The following is a 21,415-nucleotide window of genomic DNA, read 5'->3' as shown; positions in this document are numbered from 1 at the left end:
AACCATACTGGCTAGTTTATGTCCACTTGACACAAGCCAGAGTCACTGGAGAGGAGGAAGTCTCATTGGGAAAATGTTTCCATAAGGTCAGACTGTAGGCAAACCTGTAGGGCATTTCCTTAACTACTAACTGATGTAGGAGAACCCAGCCCATTGTGGACGGTACCACATCTGGGCTGGTGGTCCTGGGTTCTACAAGAAGGCAGGCTAATCAAACCATGAGGAGCAAGCCAGCAGGCAGCACTCCTCCATGGCCTGTACACCAGCTGCTGCCTCCAGGTTCCTGCCCTGACTTCCTTTGATGATGAACAGGGATAAGAAGACATAAGCCAAGTAAACCCTTTCCTCCCCAAATGCTTTGGTCATGGGCATTTCACTATAGCAACAGTAATCATAACTAGCAGAGGGACAGAACACAATGGTGCATGATCTTTTTACTGTGTTATGGAAGTCAGCTTGCCTGGTATTTTATTAAGAATTAGTTTATAATTTTTTTGTTGTATCTTTATGTAAAAAAAATAAAACTAAGAGTAATACTGGCTGCAGTCAAGGGTTTAGTAACACTTGTTTCCTTTTTATTTGACAGGGTAGCTTAAAGAATCATTGCTACTATTCTTTAAAGGTTGAGTAGAATTCAGCTAGAGTCTGTTCTATTCTGGGCTTTTCTTTGTTGGGAAACCTCATTGTTGTTTCAATCTTACGTGTGTGTTCCCAGCTTTTACTTCCTTAGTATATTGACTTTTATCCTTTCACTTCCACTGTCTTTCTCTATGGACAACAAATACTTTGTTCTTGGTTGTTAATCAAGAACCTCAGACCACAGAGAACACAACTGCCAATGTGCTGTCCTTTGCAGGAAAGTGGTATTGATACTGTAGTAGGCTCGTAAAACCAGTCCCTTGAGGGCGAGCAAGGGTTCCCAGGCCTTCCCTGAAGATGGAAGGCAGAGCAGAGAGATCTGCCTTCATCAGACGGCTGGTCCTGGTTTTCCTTGACATTTTTATAGAAACTAAAAATGTATTTTCTTACATGGAGAACTTACAAAACTCTAAGCAAAATGATGGTGCAGTTAATTTGTAGCAAGTAAAAATATAACAAATGTTTTTAGCATTTGAAAACATTTTGGGACATACAGCAGAGCCATCGGGGCAAGCCTCAGACACTACTGGGGCTCCCTTTGCTTCAGACTATAGCCTCATGATCTTCCATAATATCACTGGGCTCTGTGTTCTCAGACCACATGAGTTAATCTGTTGTGTGAAAATATCACAGATAAATAATAGTACGGTTAGGATTGTCACCTGATTATCATGACTCAGTTACAAAGCACAGATTTTCTAAAGTTATTACATGTACACATTAACTATCCACATATAGAAGGTAAATAGTTATCAGGTCTGCCTTAAAATTTGGCAAATGCAAACAATGACTTCAACTTGTCTCAGTGGTTGAGGGCACTGACTAATCTTCCAGAGGTCATGAGTTCAAGTCCCAGCAACCACATGGTGGCTCACAACCATCTATAATGGGATGTGATGCCCTCTTCTGGTGGGTCTAAGAGCACCTACAGTGTACTTATATACATAAAATGAATAAATAATTCTTTTTTTAAAAGGGAGAAAAAGAAAGAAAGAAATTACAATTGGCTTCTGGCTCACTGGTGGTTGCTTGTAGTCATAGCTTACACTCCCAGTTTACGAATTCAGGAGCAGCCTAGACAACAAGCTAAGACTCTGTCTTGAGAAAATATAATTACTAAGAATGACTCAGAGAACAACACTGACAATCAGACCCCTAAATAAAATGCACAGGAGAGCACAGAAAGATGACAACTGTAGGAGTCATCAGTCTGCACAGAAGATGAGCTTCTACCCTACAAACTAAGCTCTAGAGAGAGAGATCTGGAAATTATAAATTGGCCCAAAGTGGTTTGGTGCAGTGTGCAAAGATAGAGATTAAGACCTGGAAGGGAAGCCAGCATGCTGACTTCTATGTAGGGAAAGAGAAACAGCCCAGCCAAGGAAGTGAGGACAGACATACTCTTTTTATCCAGTTAATGGCAATATTTGAGAATGAATCCTGTAATTTGGGGGAACAGGAAGCTTCTCAACCAACAATAAACAGGCACAAGGGAGTCTCTGTATAAACTCAGCCCTATTCAGATGCCTTCTGTTTCCTATTTAGCTAGGAGAAATCAAGGTTTCTGAGATTTTTTTCTTCTTCTTCCTCAAATTCAACTTGGTAGACAATCTCTGTGGCCTCTGCCTTTGGGTCTCCTGCTGCCCTCTTATATTCAAAGGCAGGAGCTTTGTGTAGGCTAGGCCAACCAGTACCTCAGGCATCTTTAGCCACTACCCACACTCCCTTTTGACTTCATAATGCAGTGTGCACTGTCATTAGCTTAACATCCATATCACATTTAATGCCATCCAACTCTTCAAGAAAACTCTGTTTTTCTGAGTTAAATTTGAAGCATAATGACAACCACATGTTCCAATTACAAATTCTAATTAAATGTTGCTTATAACAAATAATTAAGGGCTTTTGTTTGTTTTGTGTGTGTGTGTGTGTGTGTGTGTGTGCGCGCGCACGCGCCCCTGCATGCGCATGTACCTTTAGTGCCCAGGAAAGGTACTAGAAAAAAAAACATATTGCTTTATTTATTTTTACATTTTTTCTCCATCTTTATTAAATTGGGTATTTACTTACATTTCAATTGTTATTCCCTTTCCCGGCTTCCTGTCCATCAGCCCCCTAATCCCTCCAACTTCCCTGCTATGAGGGTGTTCCGGTCTCCATCCACACCCCCCTTTACCATCCCCTTCAACAATCGAATACACTGGAGGTTCAACCTTGGCAGTAACAAGGGATTCCCCTTCCCCCGGTACCCCAACAAGGCTATTCACTGCTACATATGCAGTTGGAGCCCAGGATCAGTCCATGCATAATCTTTGGGTAGTGGTTTAGTCCCTGGAAGCTCTGGTTGGTTGGCATTGTTGTTCATATGGGGTTTCAAGCCCCTTGAACTCTTTCAGTCCTTTCTCTGATTCCTTCAACTGAGGGCCCGTTCTCAGTTGAGTGGTTTGTGGATGGCATTTGCCTATGTATTTGCTGTATTCTGGGTGTGTCTCTCAGGAGAGATCTACATCCAGTTCCTGTCAGCCTGCACTTCTTTGCTTCATCCATCTTATCTAGTTTGGTCACTGTATATGTATGGGGCACATGTGGGGCAGGCTCTGAATGGGCGTTCCTTCAGCCTCTGTTCTAAACTTTGCCTCAATATTCCCTTCCAAGGGTATTCTTGTTCCCCTTTTAAAGAAGGAGTGAAGCATCCGCATTATGGTCATCCTTCTTGAGTTTCATGTGTTCTGTGCATCTACGGTAATTTGAGCATTTGGATTATAATATTCACTTATCAGTGAGTGCATACCATGTGTGTTTTTGTGTGATTGGGTTACCTCACTCAGGATGATATTTTCCAGTTCCATCCATTTGCCTATTAATTTCATAAAGTCATTGTTTTCAATAGCTGAGTAGTATTCCATTGTGTAGATGTACCACATTTTCTGTATCCATTCCGCTGTTGAAGGGCATCTGGGTTCTTTCCAGCTTCTGGCTATTATAAATAAGGCTGCTTGAACATAGTGGAGCATGTGTCTTTGTTGTATGTTGGAGCATCTTTTGGGTATATGCCCAAGAGAGGTATAGCTGAGTCCTCAGGTAGTGCAATGTCCAATTTTCTGAGGAACCCCCAGACTGATTTCCAGAATGATTGTACCAGTCTGCAATCCCACCAACAATGGAGGAGTGTTCTTCTTTCTCCACATCCTTGCCAGCATCTGCTGTCACCGGAGTTTTTGATCTTAGCCATTCTGACTGGTGTGAGGTGGAATCTCAGGGTTGTTTTGATTTGCAATTCTCTTATGACTAAAAGATGTTGAACATTTCTTTAGGTGCTTCTCAGCCATTTGGCATTCCTCAGCTGTGAATTCTTTGTTTAGCTCTGAACCCCATTTTTAATAGGGTTATTTGTCTCTCTGCCATCTAACTTCGTGAGTTCTTTGTATATTTTGGATATGAGCCCTCTGTAAGTTGTAGGATTGGTAAAGATCTTTTCCCAATCTGTTGGTTGCTGTTTTGTCCTAACCACAGTGTCCTTTGCCTTACAGAAGCTTTGCAGTTTTATGAGATCCCATTTGTCGATTCTTGATCTTAGAGCATAAGCCATTGGTGTTTTGTTCAGGAAATTTTCTCCAGTGCCCATGTGTTCGAGATGCTTCCCCACTTTTTCTTCTATTAGTTTGAATGTATCTGGTTTGATGTGGAGGTCCTTGACCACTTGGACTTAAGCTTTTTACAGGGTGATGGATCGATCTGCATTCTTCTACATACCGACCTCCAGTTGAACCAGCACCATTTGCTAAAAATGCTATTTTTTTTCCATTGGATGGTTTTGGCTCCTTTGTCAAAAATCAATTGACCATAGGCATGTGGGTTCATTTTGAGTCTTCAATTCTATTCCACTGGTCTATCTGTCTGTCTCTGTACCAATACCATGCAGTTTTTATCACTATTGCTCTGTAATACTGCTTGAGTTCAGGGATAGTGATTCCCCTGAAAGTCCTTTTATGTTGAGGACAGTTTTAGCTATTCTGGGTTTTTTGTTATTCCAGATAAATTTGCAAATTGTTCTGTCTAACGCTCTGAAGAATTGGATTGGTATTTTGATGGGGACTGCTTTGAATCTGTAGATTGCTTTTGGTAAAATGGCCATTTTTACTATATTAATCCTGCGAATCCATGAGCTCCATGGGAGTTCTTTCCATCTTCTGAGGTCTTCTTCAATTTCTTTCTTCAGAGGCTTGAAGTTCTTAACACACAGATCTTTTATTTTCTTGGTTAAAGTTACACAGAGGTATTTTATATTATTTGGGACTATTATGAAGGGTGTCGTTTCCCTAATTCCTTTCTCGGCCTGTTTATCCTTTGAGTAGAGGAAGGCTACTGATTTATTTGAGTTAATTTTATACCCAGCCACTTTGCCGAAGGTGTTTCTCAGGTTAAGTAGTTCTCTGGTGGAACTTTTGGAGTCACTTAAGAACACTATTATATCATCTGCAAATAGTGATATTTTGATTTCTTCCCTTCCAATTTGTATCCCTTTGACCTCCTTTTCCTGTCTGATTCTTCTGTCTAGGACTTTGAGAATTATATTGAATAAGTAGAGAGAGAGTGGGCAACCTTGTCTAGTCCCTGATTTTAGTGGGATTGCTTCATGTTTCTCTCCATTTAGTTTAATATTAACTACTAGTTTGCTGTATATGGCCTTTATTATGTTTAGGTATGGGCCTTGAATTCCTGTTCTTTCCAGGACCTTTATCATGAAGGGGTGTTGAATTTTGTTAAATGCCTTCTCAGAATCTAATGAAATGATCATGTGGTTTTGCTCTTTCAGTTTGTTCATATAGTGGATTATGTTGATGGTTTTCCGTATATTAAGCCATCCCTGCATACCTGGGATGAAGGCTACTTATGGATGATTGTTTTGATGTGCTCTTGAATTTGGTTTGCAAGAATTTTGTTGAGTATTTTTGCATCGATATTCATAAGGGAAAGTGGTCTGAAGTTCTCTTTCTTTGTTGGGTCTTTGTGTGGTTTAGGTATAAGAGTAATTGTGGCTTTATAGAAGGAATTCGGTAGTGCTCCGTTTTTATCAATTTTGTGGAATAGTTTAGATAGTATTGGTATGAGGTCTTCTATGAAAGTCTGATAGAATTCTGCACTGAACCCATCTAGACCTGGGCTCTTTTTGATTGGGAGAGTTTTAATGACTCCTTCTATTTCCTTAGGAGTTATGGGGTTGTTTAAATGGTTTATCTGTTCCTGATTTAACTTCGGTACCTGGTATCTGTCTAGGAAATTGTCCATTTCCTACTGTCCATTTGATTCTGTTGTTATGTCTCCCTTTTCTATTTCTGATTTTCATAATTTGGACACACTCTCTGTGTCCTTTGGTTAGTCTGGCTAAGGGTTTATCTATCTTGTTGATTTTCTCAAAGCACCAGCTTTTGGTTCTGTTGATTCTTTGCATAGTCCTTTTTGTTTCTACTTGGTTGATTTCAGCTCTGTGTGATTATTTCCTGCCTGCTACTCCTCCTGGGTGTGTTTGCTTCTTTTTGTTCTAGAGCTTTTAGGTGTGCTGTCAAGCTGCTGATATATGCTCTCTCCTGTTTCTTTCTGCAGGTACTCAAAGCTATGAGTTTTCCTCTTACCACAGCTTTCACTGTGTCCTATAAGTTTGCGTATACTGCACCTTCATTTTCATTAAATTCTAAGAAGTCTTTAATTTCTTTATTTCTTCCTTGACCTGGTTATCATTGAGTAGAGCATTGTTCAACTTGCATGTATATATGGGCATTCTTTCCTTATGGTTATTGAAGACCAGCTTTAGCTCGTGGTGGTCTGATAGGATGCATGGGATTATTTCTATCTTATTGTATTTGTTGAGGCCTGTTTGTGCCCGATTATATGATCAATTTTGGAGAAGATACCATAAGGTGAGAAGAAGGTATATCCTTTTGTTTTAGGATAGAATGTTCTATAAATATCTCTTAAGTCCATTTGGTTCATAACTTCTGTTAGTCTGTCTATGTCTCTGTTTAATTTCTGTTTCCATGATGTCCAGTGATGAGAATGGGGTGTTGAAATCTCCTACTATTATTTTGTGAGGTACAATGTGTGCTTTGAGCTTTAGTAAGGTTTCTTTTATATATGTAGGTGCCCTTGTATTTGAAGTATAGATATTTAGGATTGAGAGTTCATCTTGGTGGATTTTTCCTTTGATGAATATGAAGTGTCCTTCCTTATCTTTTTTGATGACTTTTGGTTGAAAATGGATTTCATTCGATATTAGAATGGCTACTCCAGCTTGCTTCTTCAGACTATTTGCTTGGAAAGTTGTTTTCCAGCCTTTCACTCTGAGGTAGTGTCTGTCTTTTCTCTGAGGTGTGTTTCCTGTAGGCAGCAAGATGCTGGGTCCTCATTATGTATCCAGTTTGTTAATCTGTGTTTTTTTTTAATTAGGGAATTGAGTCTGTTGATGTTGAGAGATATTAAGGCATAGTAATTGTTTCTTCTTGTTATCTTCATATTTGGAGGTGAGATTATGTTTGTGTGCTTGTGTTTGTTTTGTTGCAAAATGATTAGTTTCTTGCTTTTTCCATTTTGTAGTTTTCCCCCTTGTGTTGGAGTTTTCCATCTTTTATCCTTTGTAGTGCTGGATTTGTAGAAAGATATTGTGTAAATTTGGTTTTGTCATGGAATATCTTGGTTTCTCCATCTATATTAATTGAGGGTTTTGCAGGATACAGTAACCTGGGCTGGCATTTGTGTTCTCTTAGGGTCTGTATGACATCTGTCCAGGATCTTCTGGCTTTCATAGTCTCTGGTGAGAAATCTGGTGTGATTCTGATAGACCTATCAGAATTCTTTATGTCTTTCTTGAAGTCCTCCATCATCTTGGTCAAATGTGATTTTAAATCTAGATCTTGCTTTTCTGGTGTGTTTGAATATTCAGTGTTTGCTTTGGTGGGAGAATTGGGCTCAGATGATGCCATGTAGTCTTGATTTCTGTTGCTTGGTTTCCTGCACTTGCCTCTCACCATCAGGATGGTTGTCTCTCGTGTTACCTTGCTCTGCTATTTCTGACAGTGGCTTGACTGTCCTATAGGCCTGTGTGTCAGGAGTGCTGTAGACCTGTTTTCTTTTAGTTGGTTATGGAACAGAGTGTTCTGCTTTCAGGCCTGTCCACTGGCTTTCAGCTATTCCTGTGGGCGTGTGTCCTGAGTCCACCAGGCAGGTCACTTGGAGCAGAAAAGTTGGTATTACCTCTGGTTTCGGACCCAAAGTCGCTCCTCGGGGCTCGGCTTCAGCTCACCATGAAACTAGAAGGACCTGCCCCTACTTCTGGGTCCCTGTGCACAGGGGGCCCTGATGGCGCTGGGTGTTTTCCACTAGATTCAGAAATGTAAGCAGAGAATAGTCTCCTCTGGTTTCCCAGGCATGTCTGCCCCTCTGAAGGTCTAGCTCTCCCTCACACAAGATTTGGGTGCAGGGATGTATTTGATCGGGTCCGTTCAGATCCAGCTGCACTCTGACCACAGAGCTCCTTCAGTTTCACTGCCTCTATCTTCCTGTGCCCAGAGACCCTATACAGTTTTCCTCTTGGGCCAGGTATGTGGGCAAAGGTGGGCAGTACTGTCGGTGTCTCCTGCCCTGGAGTCTCAGGATTGCCCACACGTCTTGGCAATGAGCTCTCTCTCCCACAGCATTTAGGAGCAGGGAGCTGTGGGCCAGGATCACCAAGGTTCGGGCTCCAGCTAGACACCGGAAGTGTCCAGTCCCAGAGAAATTTTGTCTTTGTGTGTCCTGAGTCCACCAGGCAGTCACTTGGAGCAGAAAAATTGGTAATACCTCTGGTCTCGGGCCTGAAGTCACTCCTCGGGGGTAGGTTTCAGCTCTCCGTGAGGGCAGCAACCAGAAGGGCCTGCCTCGCCTTTTCTCGGGTCCCTGTGCACCTGGGGACCAGATGGCACTAGGCGTTTTCCTCTAGAGTCAGAAACATGGGCAGAGAGTAGTCTCCTCTGGCTTCCCAGGTGTGTCTGCCCCTCTGAAGGTCTAGCTCTCCCTCTCACAGGATTTGGGTACAGGGAGCTGTTTGACCGGGTCCGTTCAGATCCGTGTGCAGTCTGGACTGCAGGGCTCCTGCAACTTAACTGCCGATAAAGTGTATTTTTTAAAGTAAAATATGGACAATAAAGTATCACCAGCTTTAAAACACCGAGGAGAAAAGCATCCACATATATGGAAATCATGTTAAAATTGTAAGAGGCTCATATATACTGCTTAATTCCATTAAAGGCCAAAATGTAATTGAAATTAGTAAACATGGGGAGAAATTTAAACTATAGCAGAAGCTCACATGAGCATTTCAATTTCTTTTTTATTTATTTTTTTTTATTTTTTTTTGGGGGGGTACTTTTTTTTTTTTATTAACTTGAGTATTTCTTATATACATTTCGAGTGTTATTCCCTTTCCCGGTTTCCGGGCAAACATCCCCCTCCCCCCTCCCCTTCCTTATGGGTGTTCCCCTCCCAGCCCTCCCCCCATTGCCGCCCTCCCCCCATAGACTAGTTCACTGGGGGTTCAGTCTTAGCAGGACCCAGGGCTTCCCCTTCCACTGGTGCTCTTACTAGGATATTCATTGCTACCTATGGGGTCAGAGTCCAGGGTCAGTCCATGTATAGTCTTTAGGTAGTGGCTTAGTCCCTGGAAGCTCTGGTTGCTTGGCATTGTTGTACATATGGGGTCTCGAGCCCCTTCAAGCTCTTCCAGTTCTTTCTCTGATTCCTTCAATAGGGGACCTATTCTCAGTTCAGTGGTTTGCTGCTGGCATTCGCCTCTATATTTGCTGTATTCTGGCTGTGTCTCTCAGGAGCGATCTATATCCGGCTCCTGTCGGTCTGCACTTCTTTGCTTCATCCGTCTAATTGGGTGGCTGTATATGTATGGGCCACATGTGGGGCAGGCTCTGAATGGGTGTTCCTTCAGTCTCTGTTTTAATCTTTGCCTCTCCCTTCCCTGCCAAGGGTATTCTTTTTCCTCATTTAAAGAAGGAGTGAAGCATTCACATTTTGATCATCCGTCTTGAGTTTCGTTTGTTCTAGGGATCTAGGGTAATTCAAGCATTTGGGCTAATAGCCACTTATCAATGAGTGCATACCATGTATGTCTTTCTGTGATTGGGTTAGCTCACTCAGGATGATATTTTCCAGTTCCAACCATTTGCCTACGAATTTCATAAACTCGTTGTTTTTGATAGCTGAGTAATATTCCATTGTGTAGATGTACCACATTTTCTGTATCCATTCCTCTGTTGAAGGGCATCTGGGTTCTTTCCATTTTCTGGCTATTATAAATAAGGCTGCGATGAACATAGTGGAGCACGTGTCTCTTTTATATGTTGAGGCATCTTTTGGGTATATGCCCAAGAGAGGTATAGCTGGATCCTCAGGCAGTTCAATGTCCAATTTTCTGAGGAACCTCCAGACTGATTTCCAGAATGGTTTTACCAGTCTGCAATCCCACCAACAATGGAGGAGTGTTCCTCTTTCTCCACATCCTCGCCAGCATCTGCTGTCACCTGAGTTTTTGATCTTAGCCATTCTCACTGGTGTGAGGTGAAATCTCAGGGTTGTTTTGATTTGCATTTCCCTTATGACTAAAGATGTTGAACATTTCTTTAGGTGTTTCTCAGCCATTCGGCATTCCTCAGCTGTGAATTCTTTGTTTAGCTCTGAACCCCATTTTTTAATAGGGTTATTTGTTTCCCTGCGGTCTAACTTCTTGAGTTCTTTGTATATTTTGGATATAAGGCCTCTATCTGTTGTAGGATTGGTAAAGATCTTTTCCCAATCTGTTGGTTGCCGTTTTGTCCTAACCACAGTGTCCTTTGCCTTACAGAAGCTTTGCAGTTTTATGAGATCCCATTTGTCGATTCTTGATCTTAGAGCATAAGCCATTGGTGTTTTGTTCAGGAAATTTTTTCCAGTGCCCATGTGTTCCAGATGCTTCCCTAGTTTTTCTTCTATTAGTTTGAGTGTGTCTGGTTTGATGTGGAGGTCCTTGATCCACTTGGACTTAAGCTTTGTACAGGGTGATAAGCATGGATCGATCTGCATTCTTCTACATGTTGCCCTCCAGTTGAACCAGCACCATTTGCTGAAAATGCTATCTTTTTTCCATTGGATGGTTTTGGCTCCTTTGTCAAAAATCAAGTGACCATAGGTGTGTGGGTTCATTTCTGGGTCTTCAATTCTATTCCATTGGTCTATCTGTCTGTCTCTGTACCAATACCATGCAGTTTTTATCACTATTGCTCTGTAATACTGCTTGAGTTCAGGGATAGTGATTCCCCCTGAAGTCCTTTTATTGTTGAGGATAGCTTTAGCTATCCTGGGTTTTTTGTTATTCCAGATGAATTTGCAAATTGTTCTGTCTAACTCTTTGAAGAATTGGATTGGTATTTTGATGGGGATTGCATTGAATCTGTAGATGGCTTTTGGTAAAATGGCCATTTTTACTATATTAATCCTGCCAATCCATGAGCATGGGAGATCTTTCCATCTTCTGAGGTCTTCTTCAATTTCTTTCCTCAGTGTCTTGAAGTTCTTATTGTACAGATCTTTTACTTGCTTGGTTAAAGTCACACCGAGGTACTTTATATTATTTGGGTCTATTATGAAGGGTGTCGTTTCCCTAATTTCTTTCTCGGCTAGTTTCTCTTTTGTATAGAGGAAGGCAACTGATTTATTTGAGTTAATTTTATACCCAGCCACTTTGCTGAAGTTGTTTATCAGCTTTAGTAGTTCTCTGGTGGAACTTTTGGGATCACTTAAATATACTATCATGTCATCTGCAAATAGTGATATTTTGACCTCTTCTTTTCCGATCTGTATCCCTTTGATCTCCTTTTGTTGTCTGATTGCTCTGGCTAGAACTTCAAGAACTATATTGAATAAGTAGGGAGAGAGTGGGCAGCCTTGTCTAGTCCCTGATTTTAGTGGGATTGCTTCAAGTTTCTCTCCATTTAGTTTAATGTTAGCAACTGGTTTGCTGTATATGGCTTTTACTATGTTCAGGTATGGGCCTTGAATTCCTATTCTTTCCAGGACTTTTATCATGAAGGAGTGTTGAATTTTGTCAAATGCTTTCTCAGCATCTAATGAAATGATCATGTGGTTCTGTTCTTTCAGTTTGTTTATATAATGGATCACGTTGATGGTTTTCCGTATATTAAACCATCCCTGCATGCCTGGGATGAAGCCTACTTGATCATGGTGGATGATTGTTTTGATGTGCTCTTGAATTCGGTTTGCCAGAATTTTATTGAGTATTTTTGCGTCGATATTCATAAGGGAAATTGGTCTGAAGTTCTCTTTCTTTGTTGTGTCTTTGTGTGGTTTAGGTATAAGAGTAATTGTGGCTTCGTAGAAGGAATTCGGTAGGGCTCCATCTGTTTCAATTTTGTGGAATAGTTTGGATAATATTGGTATGAGGTCTTCTATGAAGGTTTGATAGAATTCTGCACTAAACCCGTCTGGACCTGGGCTCTTTTTGGTTGGGAGACCTTTAATGACTGCTTCTATTTCCTTAGGAGTTATGGGGTTGTTTAACTGGTTTATCTGTTCCTGATTTAACTTCGATACCTGGTATCTGTCTAGGAAATTGTCCATTTCCTGAAGATTTTCAAATTTTGTTGAATATAGGTTTTTATACTAAGATCTGATGATTTTTTGAATTTCCTCCGAATCTGTAGTTATGTCTCCCTTTTCATTTCTGATTTTGTTAATTTGGACACACTCTCTGTGTCCTCTCGTTAGTCTGGCTAAGGGTTTATCTATCTTGTTGATTTTCTCAAAGAACCAACTTTTGGTTCTGTTGATTCTTTCTATGGTCCTTTTTGTTTCTACTTGGTTGATTTCAGCTCTGAGTTTGATTATTTCCTGCCTTCTACTCCTCCTGGGTGTATTTGCTTCTTTTTGTTCTAGAGCTTTTAGGTGTGCTGTCAAGCTGCTGACATATGCTCTTTCCTGTTTCTTTCTGCAGGCACTCAGCGCTATGAGTTTTCCTCTTAGCACAGCTTTCATTGTGTCCCATAAGTTTGAGTATGTTGTATCTTCATTTTCATTAAATTCTAAAAAGTCTTTAATTTCTTTCTTTATTTCTTCCTTGACCAGGTTATCATTGAGTAGAGCATTGTTCAATTTCCACGTATATGTGGGCATTCTTCCCTTATTGTTATTGAAGACCAGTTTTAGGCCGTGGTGGTCCGATAGCACGCATGGGATTATTTCTATCTTTCTGTACCTGTTGAGGCCCGTTTTTTGACCAATTATATGGTCAATTTTGGAGAAAGTACCATGAGGAGCTGAGAAGAAGGTATATCCTTTTGCTTTAGGATAGAATGTTCTATAAATATCCGTTAAGTCCATTTGGCTCATGACTTCTCTTAGTCTGTCTACATCACTGTTTAATTTCTGTTTCCATGATCTGTCCATTGATGAGAGTGGGGTGTTGAAATCTCCCACTATTATTGTGTGAGGTGCAATATGTGTTTTGAGCTTTAGTAAGGTTTCTTTTACATATGTAGGTGCCCTTGTATTTGGGGCATAGATATTTAGGATTGAGAGTTCATCTTGGTGGATTTTTCCTTTGATGAATATGAAGTGTCCTTCCTTATCTTTTTTGATGAATTTTAGTTGGAAATTGATTTTATTTGATATTAGAATGGCTACTCCAGCTTGCTTCTTCTGACCATTTGCTTGGAAAGTTGTTTTCCAGCCTTTCACTCTGAGGTAGTGTCTGTCTTTGTCTCTGAGGTGTGTTTCCTGTAGGCAGCAGAATGCAGGGTCCTCGTTGCGTATCCAGTTTGTTAATCTATGTCTTTTTATTGGGGAGTTGAGGCCATTGATATTGAGAGATATTAAGGAATAGTGATTATTGCTTCCCGTTATATTCATATTTGGATGTGAGGTTATGTTTGTGTGCTTTCATTCTCTTTGTTTTGTTGCCAAGACGATTAGTTTCTTGCTTCTTCTAGGGTATAGCTTGCCTCCTTATGTTGGGCTTTACCATTTATTATCCTTTGTAGTGCTGGATTTGTAGAAAGATATTGTGTAAATTTGGTTTTGTCATGGAATATCTTGGTTTCTCCATCAATGTTAATTGAGAGTTTTGCTGGATACAGTAACCTGGGCTGGCATTTGTGTTCTCTTAGGGTCTGTATAACATCAGTCCAGGATCTTCTGGCCTTCATAGTTTCTGGCGAGAAGTCTGGTGTGATTCTGATAGGTCTCCCTTTATATGATACTTGACCTTTTTCCCTTACTGCTTTTAATATTCTTTCTTTATTTTGTGCATTTGGTGTTTTGACAATTATGTGACGGGAGGTGTTTCTTTTCTGGTCCAATCTATTTGGAGTTCTGTAGGCTTCTTGTAGGCCTATGGGTATCTCTTTTTTTAGGTTAGGGAAGTTTTCTTCTATGATTTTGTTGAAGATATTTACTGGTCCTTTGAGCTGGGAGTCTTCACTCTCTTCTATACCTATTATCCTTAGGTTTGATCTTCTCATTGAGTCCTGGATTTCCTGTATGTTTTGGACCAGTAGCTTTTTCTGCTTTACATTATCTTTGACAGTTGAGTCAATGATTTCTATGGAATCTTCTGCTCCTGAGATTCTCTCTTCCATCTCTTGTATTCTGTTGGTGAAGTTTGTATCTACAGCTCCTTGTCTCTTCTTTTGGTTTTCTATATCCAGGGTTGTTTCCATGTGTTCTTTCTTGATTGCTTCTATTTCCATTTTTAATTCCTTCAACTGTTTGATTGTGTTTTCCTGGAATTCTTTCAGGGATTTTTGCGATTCCTCTCTGTAGGCTTCTACTTGTTTATTAATGTTTTCCTGTGCTTCCCTAAGTGTGTTCATGTCTTTCTTGAAGTCCTCCAGCATCATGATCAAATATGATTTTGAAACTAGATCTTGCTTTTCTGGTGTGTTTGGATATTCCATGTTTGTTTTGGTGGGAGAATTGGGCTCCGATGATGGCATGTAGTCTTGGTTTCTGTTGCTTGGGTTCCTGCGCTTGCCTCTCACCATCAGATTATCTCTAGTGTTACTTTGTTCTGCTATTTCTGACAGTGGCTAGACTGTCCTATAAGCCTGTGTGTCAGGAGTGCTGTAGACCTGTTTTCCTCTCTTTCAGTCAGTTATGGGGACAGAGTGTTCTGCTTTCGGGCGTGTAGTTTTTCCTCTCTACAGGTCTTCAGCTGTTCCTGTGGGCCTGTGTCTTGAGTTCACCAGGCAGCTTTCTCGCAGCAGAAAATTTGGTCTTACCTGTGGTCCCGAGGCTCAGGTTTGCTCGTGGGGTGCTGCCCAGGGGCTCTCTGCAGCGGCAGCAACCAGGAAGACCTGTGCCGCCCCTTCCGGGAGCTTCAGTGCACCAGGGTTCCAGATGGTCTTTGGCTTTTTCCTCTGGCGTCCGAGATGTGTGTGCAGGGAGCAGTCTCTTCTGGTTTCCCAGGCTTGTCTGCCTCTCTGAAGGTTTAGCTCTCCCTCCCACGGGATTTGGGTGCAGAGAACTGTTTATCCGGTCTGTTTCCTTCAGGGTCCGGTGGTGTCTCTGGCAGGGGTCCTGCCGCTCCTGGGCCCTCCCCCACGGGAGCCCAGAGGCCTTATACAGTTTCCTCTTGGGCCAGGGATGTGGGCAGGGGTGGGCAGTGTTGGTGGTCTCTTCCGCTCTGCAGCCTCAGGAGTGCCCACCTGACCAGGCGGTTGGGTCTCTCTCTCACCGGGTCTCTCAATTTCACTAAAAAGATACCCAAATGTAATAGCCATTCCTAATCCTGACCTCCAGTACCAGTAGTCAGATGGAGTTTGTTAAAATAAAGGCTTTTTATTGTAGCTGGGACTGTAACTCAGTTGTTAGCTGCCTGGTCAGCATGCAGTCAGCCCTGAGTTCTCCATTACCAGATAAACCAAGTATGACAGTATATGCCTATAAGCCTAGCACTTAAGTAGGCAAAAGACTAAATTTTTAAGATTATCCTCACCTCTATCCTTGGCAAGTTAGAGGCCAACCTGGGATACAAGAGACCCCATCTTTAAAACAAAACTCTACATATCACACAATGACAATGTAGATTGCATGGCAACAGAGCATTCTGTCCGGTCTCTGCCCAGCAGTAGTGCAAGGAGACAGTTTATAGGGGTGTGTGTTGCAAATGCTACTGTATAATGATAAAATGCACAAAAATCACAAATTATGCCAACTAGACTAGCGAGAGCAATGTGGTGATTATTTGCTGTACAACCACAGAAATCAGATGTAAATGCAGGAAACTCTCCCTACATAATCACACTCTAAGCTTAAGGTAGGCAAGCCATCGAAGCACTTGTAATAGTCAAAGTCTTGAATAAAATGATTAATATTGCTCTAGCTTTCTTGCTCTTATCCTCTTCCACCTTTGTCCCTTCTCTTCCCATTCCCTCCCCCCCTCTCCACATGCTCATGGCCCGACTCCTCTCTCTCTCTCTTCCTTTCTCTGCCCCTACTACCCTTTTAACTCCCCTCCCCATGCCCTGAATAAGCTCTAATCTATACTAAAAAAATGATTTATAAACATCAATTTCCCCAGATGAGTTTAATATGTCTTTTAACTGAAAAATTTCATAAGCCTATGCATCTTAAACTGATAACTTAAGTGTTAAGTCAACTTAACACTTACCTAGCAGGATAAGTGGAAGAGCCATCATATGTTTGAGGAGACAAACCTTTGACTACGAGACATATTTGGTAGCTAAAGTCCCCATTAAGTAATGGACAACTGGTGAAGTGTAGAAAGCCACACAAACACATACAGCATATAAAATAATCTAAACTGAAATTTTTAGTTCATTCACATGGAGAGGGCAAGAAAACATTACTTCATACTATCATAATCCACCAACACTGCTAGGGTTTTGAATATCTAAACACTAAATGAAACTGGATCAAAGACTTCTTCCTGGATACTACACCTTGTTAGGTGGAAGGCATGAGCTTTTAGATAGGACAGAAGCCACTACATCAGGTTGCCAGCACCTTTGTGTGCCTCCCAAGACCAGCAGGAAGGAAACCCGATTGTTCTGGGCACAGCAAAGCAGCCATCTTTATTGTTAATAAAACTAAGTTTAGTGAAAGAATATTAGCTCACAGACATATACAAATGTTTACGTGTTCCAATCATTTTCTTGTATTTTTAAAAAGTTTTTATGACAGAATTGAAATTAATAATTCACAGTGGGACTAAGACAACTAAGTAACAAGTGTTACAGAAAGTTAGTACTGTGGCCCAGCAGTGCAAGTGCAATACTTAGTCAGCCTGAGGCACTGCACACTGCCTTAGGAAGTTCAACATAGTTTTATAATAATAGAAATAATTTTATTTTTTAATAAGAAAAATGATTTCAGTAAAAAAATGTTTGATGTTTTCAATTTAGAAAGGTGGTAGAAAAAGTGTGTGTATATGAGTGTGTGGTTGTGTTTGTTCATGTATGCATGTGCACGTACAGTTGTGTGTACAAGTGGTGTGAATGTGTGTGTGTGTGTGTGTGTGTGTGTGTGTGTGTGTGTGCGTGTGTGAGTACTGTGTGCTTAGCCAGAAATGTACCGTGTTATACTGGTCTCTACCTTCTTTCCTTGAGACAGGGTCTCTCCCTGAATGTGTGGCTTGCTAGACTAATTGGTCAGCAAGGCGTAGGAATGGACCTGTCTCTTGGGATTGCAAGCTCAGGCATCCATGTCCAGCTTTTTCTGTGGTGTGGGGATTGAAACCAGGTCCTCATGTTGGAGCACCAAGTGCTCTTTATCCACTGAGTCGTCCTCTTGCCCCAAAATACCTTAACGTAAGGTTGTAAATAAAGGTGTTTTAAGAATTAGACATTGGTATATCTAAAGTAAGCTTGTAACTACTTACCTTGGCACCTCAGTATATGAGAAACACTTTTTTTTCAATCAAAGGTAGTTAGCTCAACAAAGACCCTTATTCCCTGAATTCCCATCCCTCTCAAGCTAATTAGTCAATCACATCAGATTATAAAATGTAGCTCCCAACTGTAGGATGAGAAATAGTTACTTCCTGCCTATTGCTGTGTTAATAGAAAACAGAGGCCATCTTGGTCAGATGTGTTTACTAACCTGGTTTAGGTTCCAGGGCATCCTTTTTGACAAACGAAACTGTCTTTGTAAACTTATTTTCAGTGTCTTTGATTTAGCCCAAGGTTATATAGTTTGGTTGGTTGGTTGGTTGGCTTTTAAAGTGGCCCTGCAGCTTGAGCCTAGAAGTTTTAGTAAACAAAACTGTTTACTAAAATTAAAATCCAGCTTGAGGTAAGCCAGTGTGCCTAGAGGTTTCCTAGAAGTAACTACATTAAGAACAACTTCGAAGCCACAATGAACCTGGCTCTAGCAACCTCCCTTGGGTGACAGACTAGACTTGTGAGTCAGTTAGCAGCACTCCAGAGACACCGGGCTACTCTAGGTAGAGAGGAGGCCCTATGGTTTTCACATGTCTGCTGGACCATCTTAACTGAACAAAACTTCAGATCAGTAATTAGAGTTTTGAGATCAGGTTGAAGGTTTGCGTCAGAAAGTGGTGATTTTAGTAAACAGGTCATAGTGAATAACAGTGTGGAGGTAGCAAATTCTCCATCTGCAGATGGCAACAATTCTTTTAATCTGGAAATGACCACATGTTTAGGATATATCCTTTTCACCATGAACAAAGAGTAAGGCAAATTCACTTTTACATTTTTAGTAAAAAAAAAAAAAATAAGAGAGAGAGAGAGAGAGAGAGAGAGAGAGAGAGAGAGAGAGGGAGAGAGAGAGAGAAAGGAAGGAAGGAAGGAAGGAAGGAAGGAAGGAAGGAAGGAAGGAAGGAAGGAAGGAAGGAATGAATTACAAGTTACTAGGAGAAATAAATCTGGCTCATTGCTGTCAAAGACGGGTAGACACTGCTTCAGTGAGTCAGTAAAACGGAAGTGACAGCCACTGTGATCTGTGCCTCAGTGGAAACCTGAATTAGAAACATTTTAAAAACAAAATACCATTTATCTTAGTATCATATAACAGCAATTAAAAGCAAGAGGCTTGCAGCACCAGTATGACTACTGAGCTGCAGCTTTGCTTTGCAAAACTGACCTCATGAGATCTCTACCGCCTTAGCTGACATGTAGGCAAAGCCTCTAGTCTGCTAGGGGACAGGCACCCTAGAACCAACTAAAGTCCTGTCCGAGGAAACGAAGTCTAATTAATAGAAAGAAAGGGGGTAGCAATGCACTCTCGGAGGCTTGTCCTTGAATGTTCGCTCCGTGTGCTGAGACGAATATGCTTGTAGTACTCTGGATCAGGTTAGCTCAGGTCATTCTGATTTTACAATCTGTCTTGTTAAAACACAACTCATGGTTCTACATATACCCCTTCTGTTCCTCGGAGAGTTAATGAAGCTCTTTGCTTTGGGTTTTATCCATCTAAATTTTACAAACACAATGTTCTCATACACTAAGAAGTTCTCAAGGTGGTCTGGCTTTAAAGTATCATAGGCATGCTGCTAGCAAAACAGAAGCAGAGCAAAGTGGTGCACTGTGACAAAGCGGGTTCTTTAAAGCACACTGAACTTTTGTGGTAAGAACTGCAAAGGTCAGGTATTAGGTTTTGTACTGTTGAGTGTCAGGATTAAAATTCAGCAAGGGAGTGTTGGACCTGTCTGGCTGATACAGTAGTCTTGATACACTTAACTTGCTTAGGAACTCACATCAAAGGAAGAAAAAAGGTCGGAAAAGCTGCTGTGCTAATTCCCCAGCAGTGTGTACAGAAAGCCTAGTGTGGCCCAAAGAGCAGTGGCCACTCCTTGGATGGCTTTGATCCTTATCTGGAAACTTTGCTAGCATCTGTCATATAATTGAGGCATGGTCTTTTATTGCTGCAATTAAAACTTTTCAAATGCACTATGTTATCTCTGCCCCAGCTAAAGTCCAGACCATTGTTTGAGAAGTGAGGCTAACAATCCGTCAGATGCTGGACTTGAAGGCCCAGCTCTCACACACCCCCAAACCTGTGACTTCTCTAGTTTTTCATTTCCATCTCACCAAACAGCATAATGGTCCTGAAGTTTGTTCATCCCTTTGACTTCCTTTATCACATGGAGATGGCAAACATTCTGTTGCTAACTTGAAGTGGCTCCAGGCTGCAAGCCTGGAAGCATATTAAACCAGTAAAAGCTTATCAGCTGATGCATTGAGATGCTATAAATTCCAGGCTTTTCTTTTTGCTTTTGAGAGTGGCCCTAAGTCAACACATTAGTAAGCAATTTGCTGACATGAGATGGATCACTTAAGACTTTCCTGAGCAGACAGAATTCACCTAAATGCTTTTGTTGTTTTTTTTTTTTAACATTTAGCCAGTGTACTGTTTTCAAATGACTAGTATTGCTTTGCATATCAAGTACCTGGACTCCTGGTTATTAATTTTATCAAATATTCAAAATAGGACACTTAAAAGGAAAAAAAGTTAAGGTACTCATATTTCTAAATTGAATTTTTATATATGTTTATTTGTTTATGTTACATTCATAATATTAAGCATTAATGTTTAAAAACTAGAACTAAGTTGACATGTTTTTCTTGTCATCCTTGGCCTTTGAATTATGAAGGTTATTAATTAACATAAGAAGTGAGGAAATAAGAATTTCTGGAAACAAGAGTTTGACATTTCAGAAATACTTAGTTGCTTTGGGGCGATCACAGTGAGCACTCAGTAAATGTGTGTTGACTTTTTTCAGATCTCTCTATGCTACTGACAATGGCTCTAGGCCTGCAAAGATTACTGCTGCTGAGCTGAACCTGAGACTCTGAAGAGCAAGACCAGTCCTTTGTCTCCTTCAGACACCTGAGACACGTCAGGGTGTTGACAACTTTACATCAGTACTGTGCTTTTCAGCTAATCACTGGTGTTTTACTGAATTTTGCCACCAGAAATCACTTCAAAATCTAGAGAAGCATTGTTCCTTTTCCATTTTATCCTTCCTCCAAGAAGGAATTTGTACCGCAATGCTTCCAAATGTGTACATTTAGGGCATCTCATTTCTAATCTTTTGCAAACAGGAAGTCAACATTTTTCAGTGCTAAGAGCTTTACATAGATGGATCAGGTGCTTCCCTAGATCTGTGTTGCTCATCTGAAGAAATGAGAAATATACACAAAATAGGTAACACTGGCCCTCAAACATCCCACAAGTCCAGTGGGAGAGCAGAGGAGAGATTACTTTTAGCCCATGCCATGGCAACACATGGAAATGCAAGTGCAGGAAGAGGGAAAGCAGCAGTTATTCACAGAACTAAGCAAGCACATAGGCCAGACCACAAGATTCCTTCAAGACAGCTTTTGCTGAAGTCAGTGGTGACAAATGACACAGACATGGGAAAAGCCAGTGCAGCCCCAGCTCTGGCCACCTAACTTCTAAAATACAGTACAGTTTGCCCTCTCCTCATCCCCCAGGAGCCTGCGGTCCCAGGACACTAGTACTGTCAGTAGTGTTCCTGCTACCCTAGGAGCTCTTCATTGAAAGAAGAGTGCTTGTGGTCTTTGATCCTCATGATTGTACACTGCCTGTTAAACACTAGCTCAGTCCCTGCGCTGTTCTAATAACCAGCCCCACACAAATGGTTAAATACTAAAAGTTTTAAATTTAAAAGTTAAAAAGAAGTGTGAGCTGGAAGTGTAAATGTGACATTACTCTACTAGCAGAGTTCTTCCTTGAGTTC

The 21,415-nt window shown here is 41.0% G+C and overlaps 1 protein-coding gene across 17 annotated transcripts in view; it reads left to right on the top strand.

Moving 5' to 3' along the window:
- Rnf32 (ring finger protein 32) overlaps positions 1-21,415 on the top strand; it is a 61,712-nt gene that overhangs the window by 22,427 nt on the left and 17,870 nt on the right. For 2 of the 17 annotated variants that reach the window (XM_017592606.3, XM_063285935.1), the window contains exon 8: positions 20,435-20,645. The exons of the other annotated variants lie outside the window; for them this stretch is intronic. In XM_017592606.3, coding sequence (XP_017448095.1) covers positions 20,435-20,452 — 18 coding nt within the window. In that variant the 3' untranslated portion in view covers positions 20,453-20,645. Of the gene's footprint in view, positions 1-20,434; positions 20,646-21,415 lie in introns of those variants that run through there. 17 annotated transcript variants of the gene reach the window in all.

This window comes from Rattus norvegicus, chromosome 4, assembly GCF_036323735.1.
Source record: "Rattus norvegicus strain BN/NHsdMcwi chromosome 4, GRCr8, whole genome shotgun sequence".
Lineage (NCBI taxonomy): Eukaryota > Metazoa > Chordata > Mammalia > Rodentia > Muridae > Rattus > Rattus norvegicus.
Note: the sequence above shows the minus strand (reverse complement) of the source record. Positions and strands in the feature narration are given on the sequence as shown.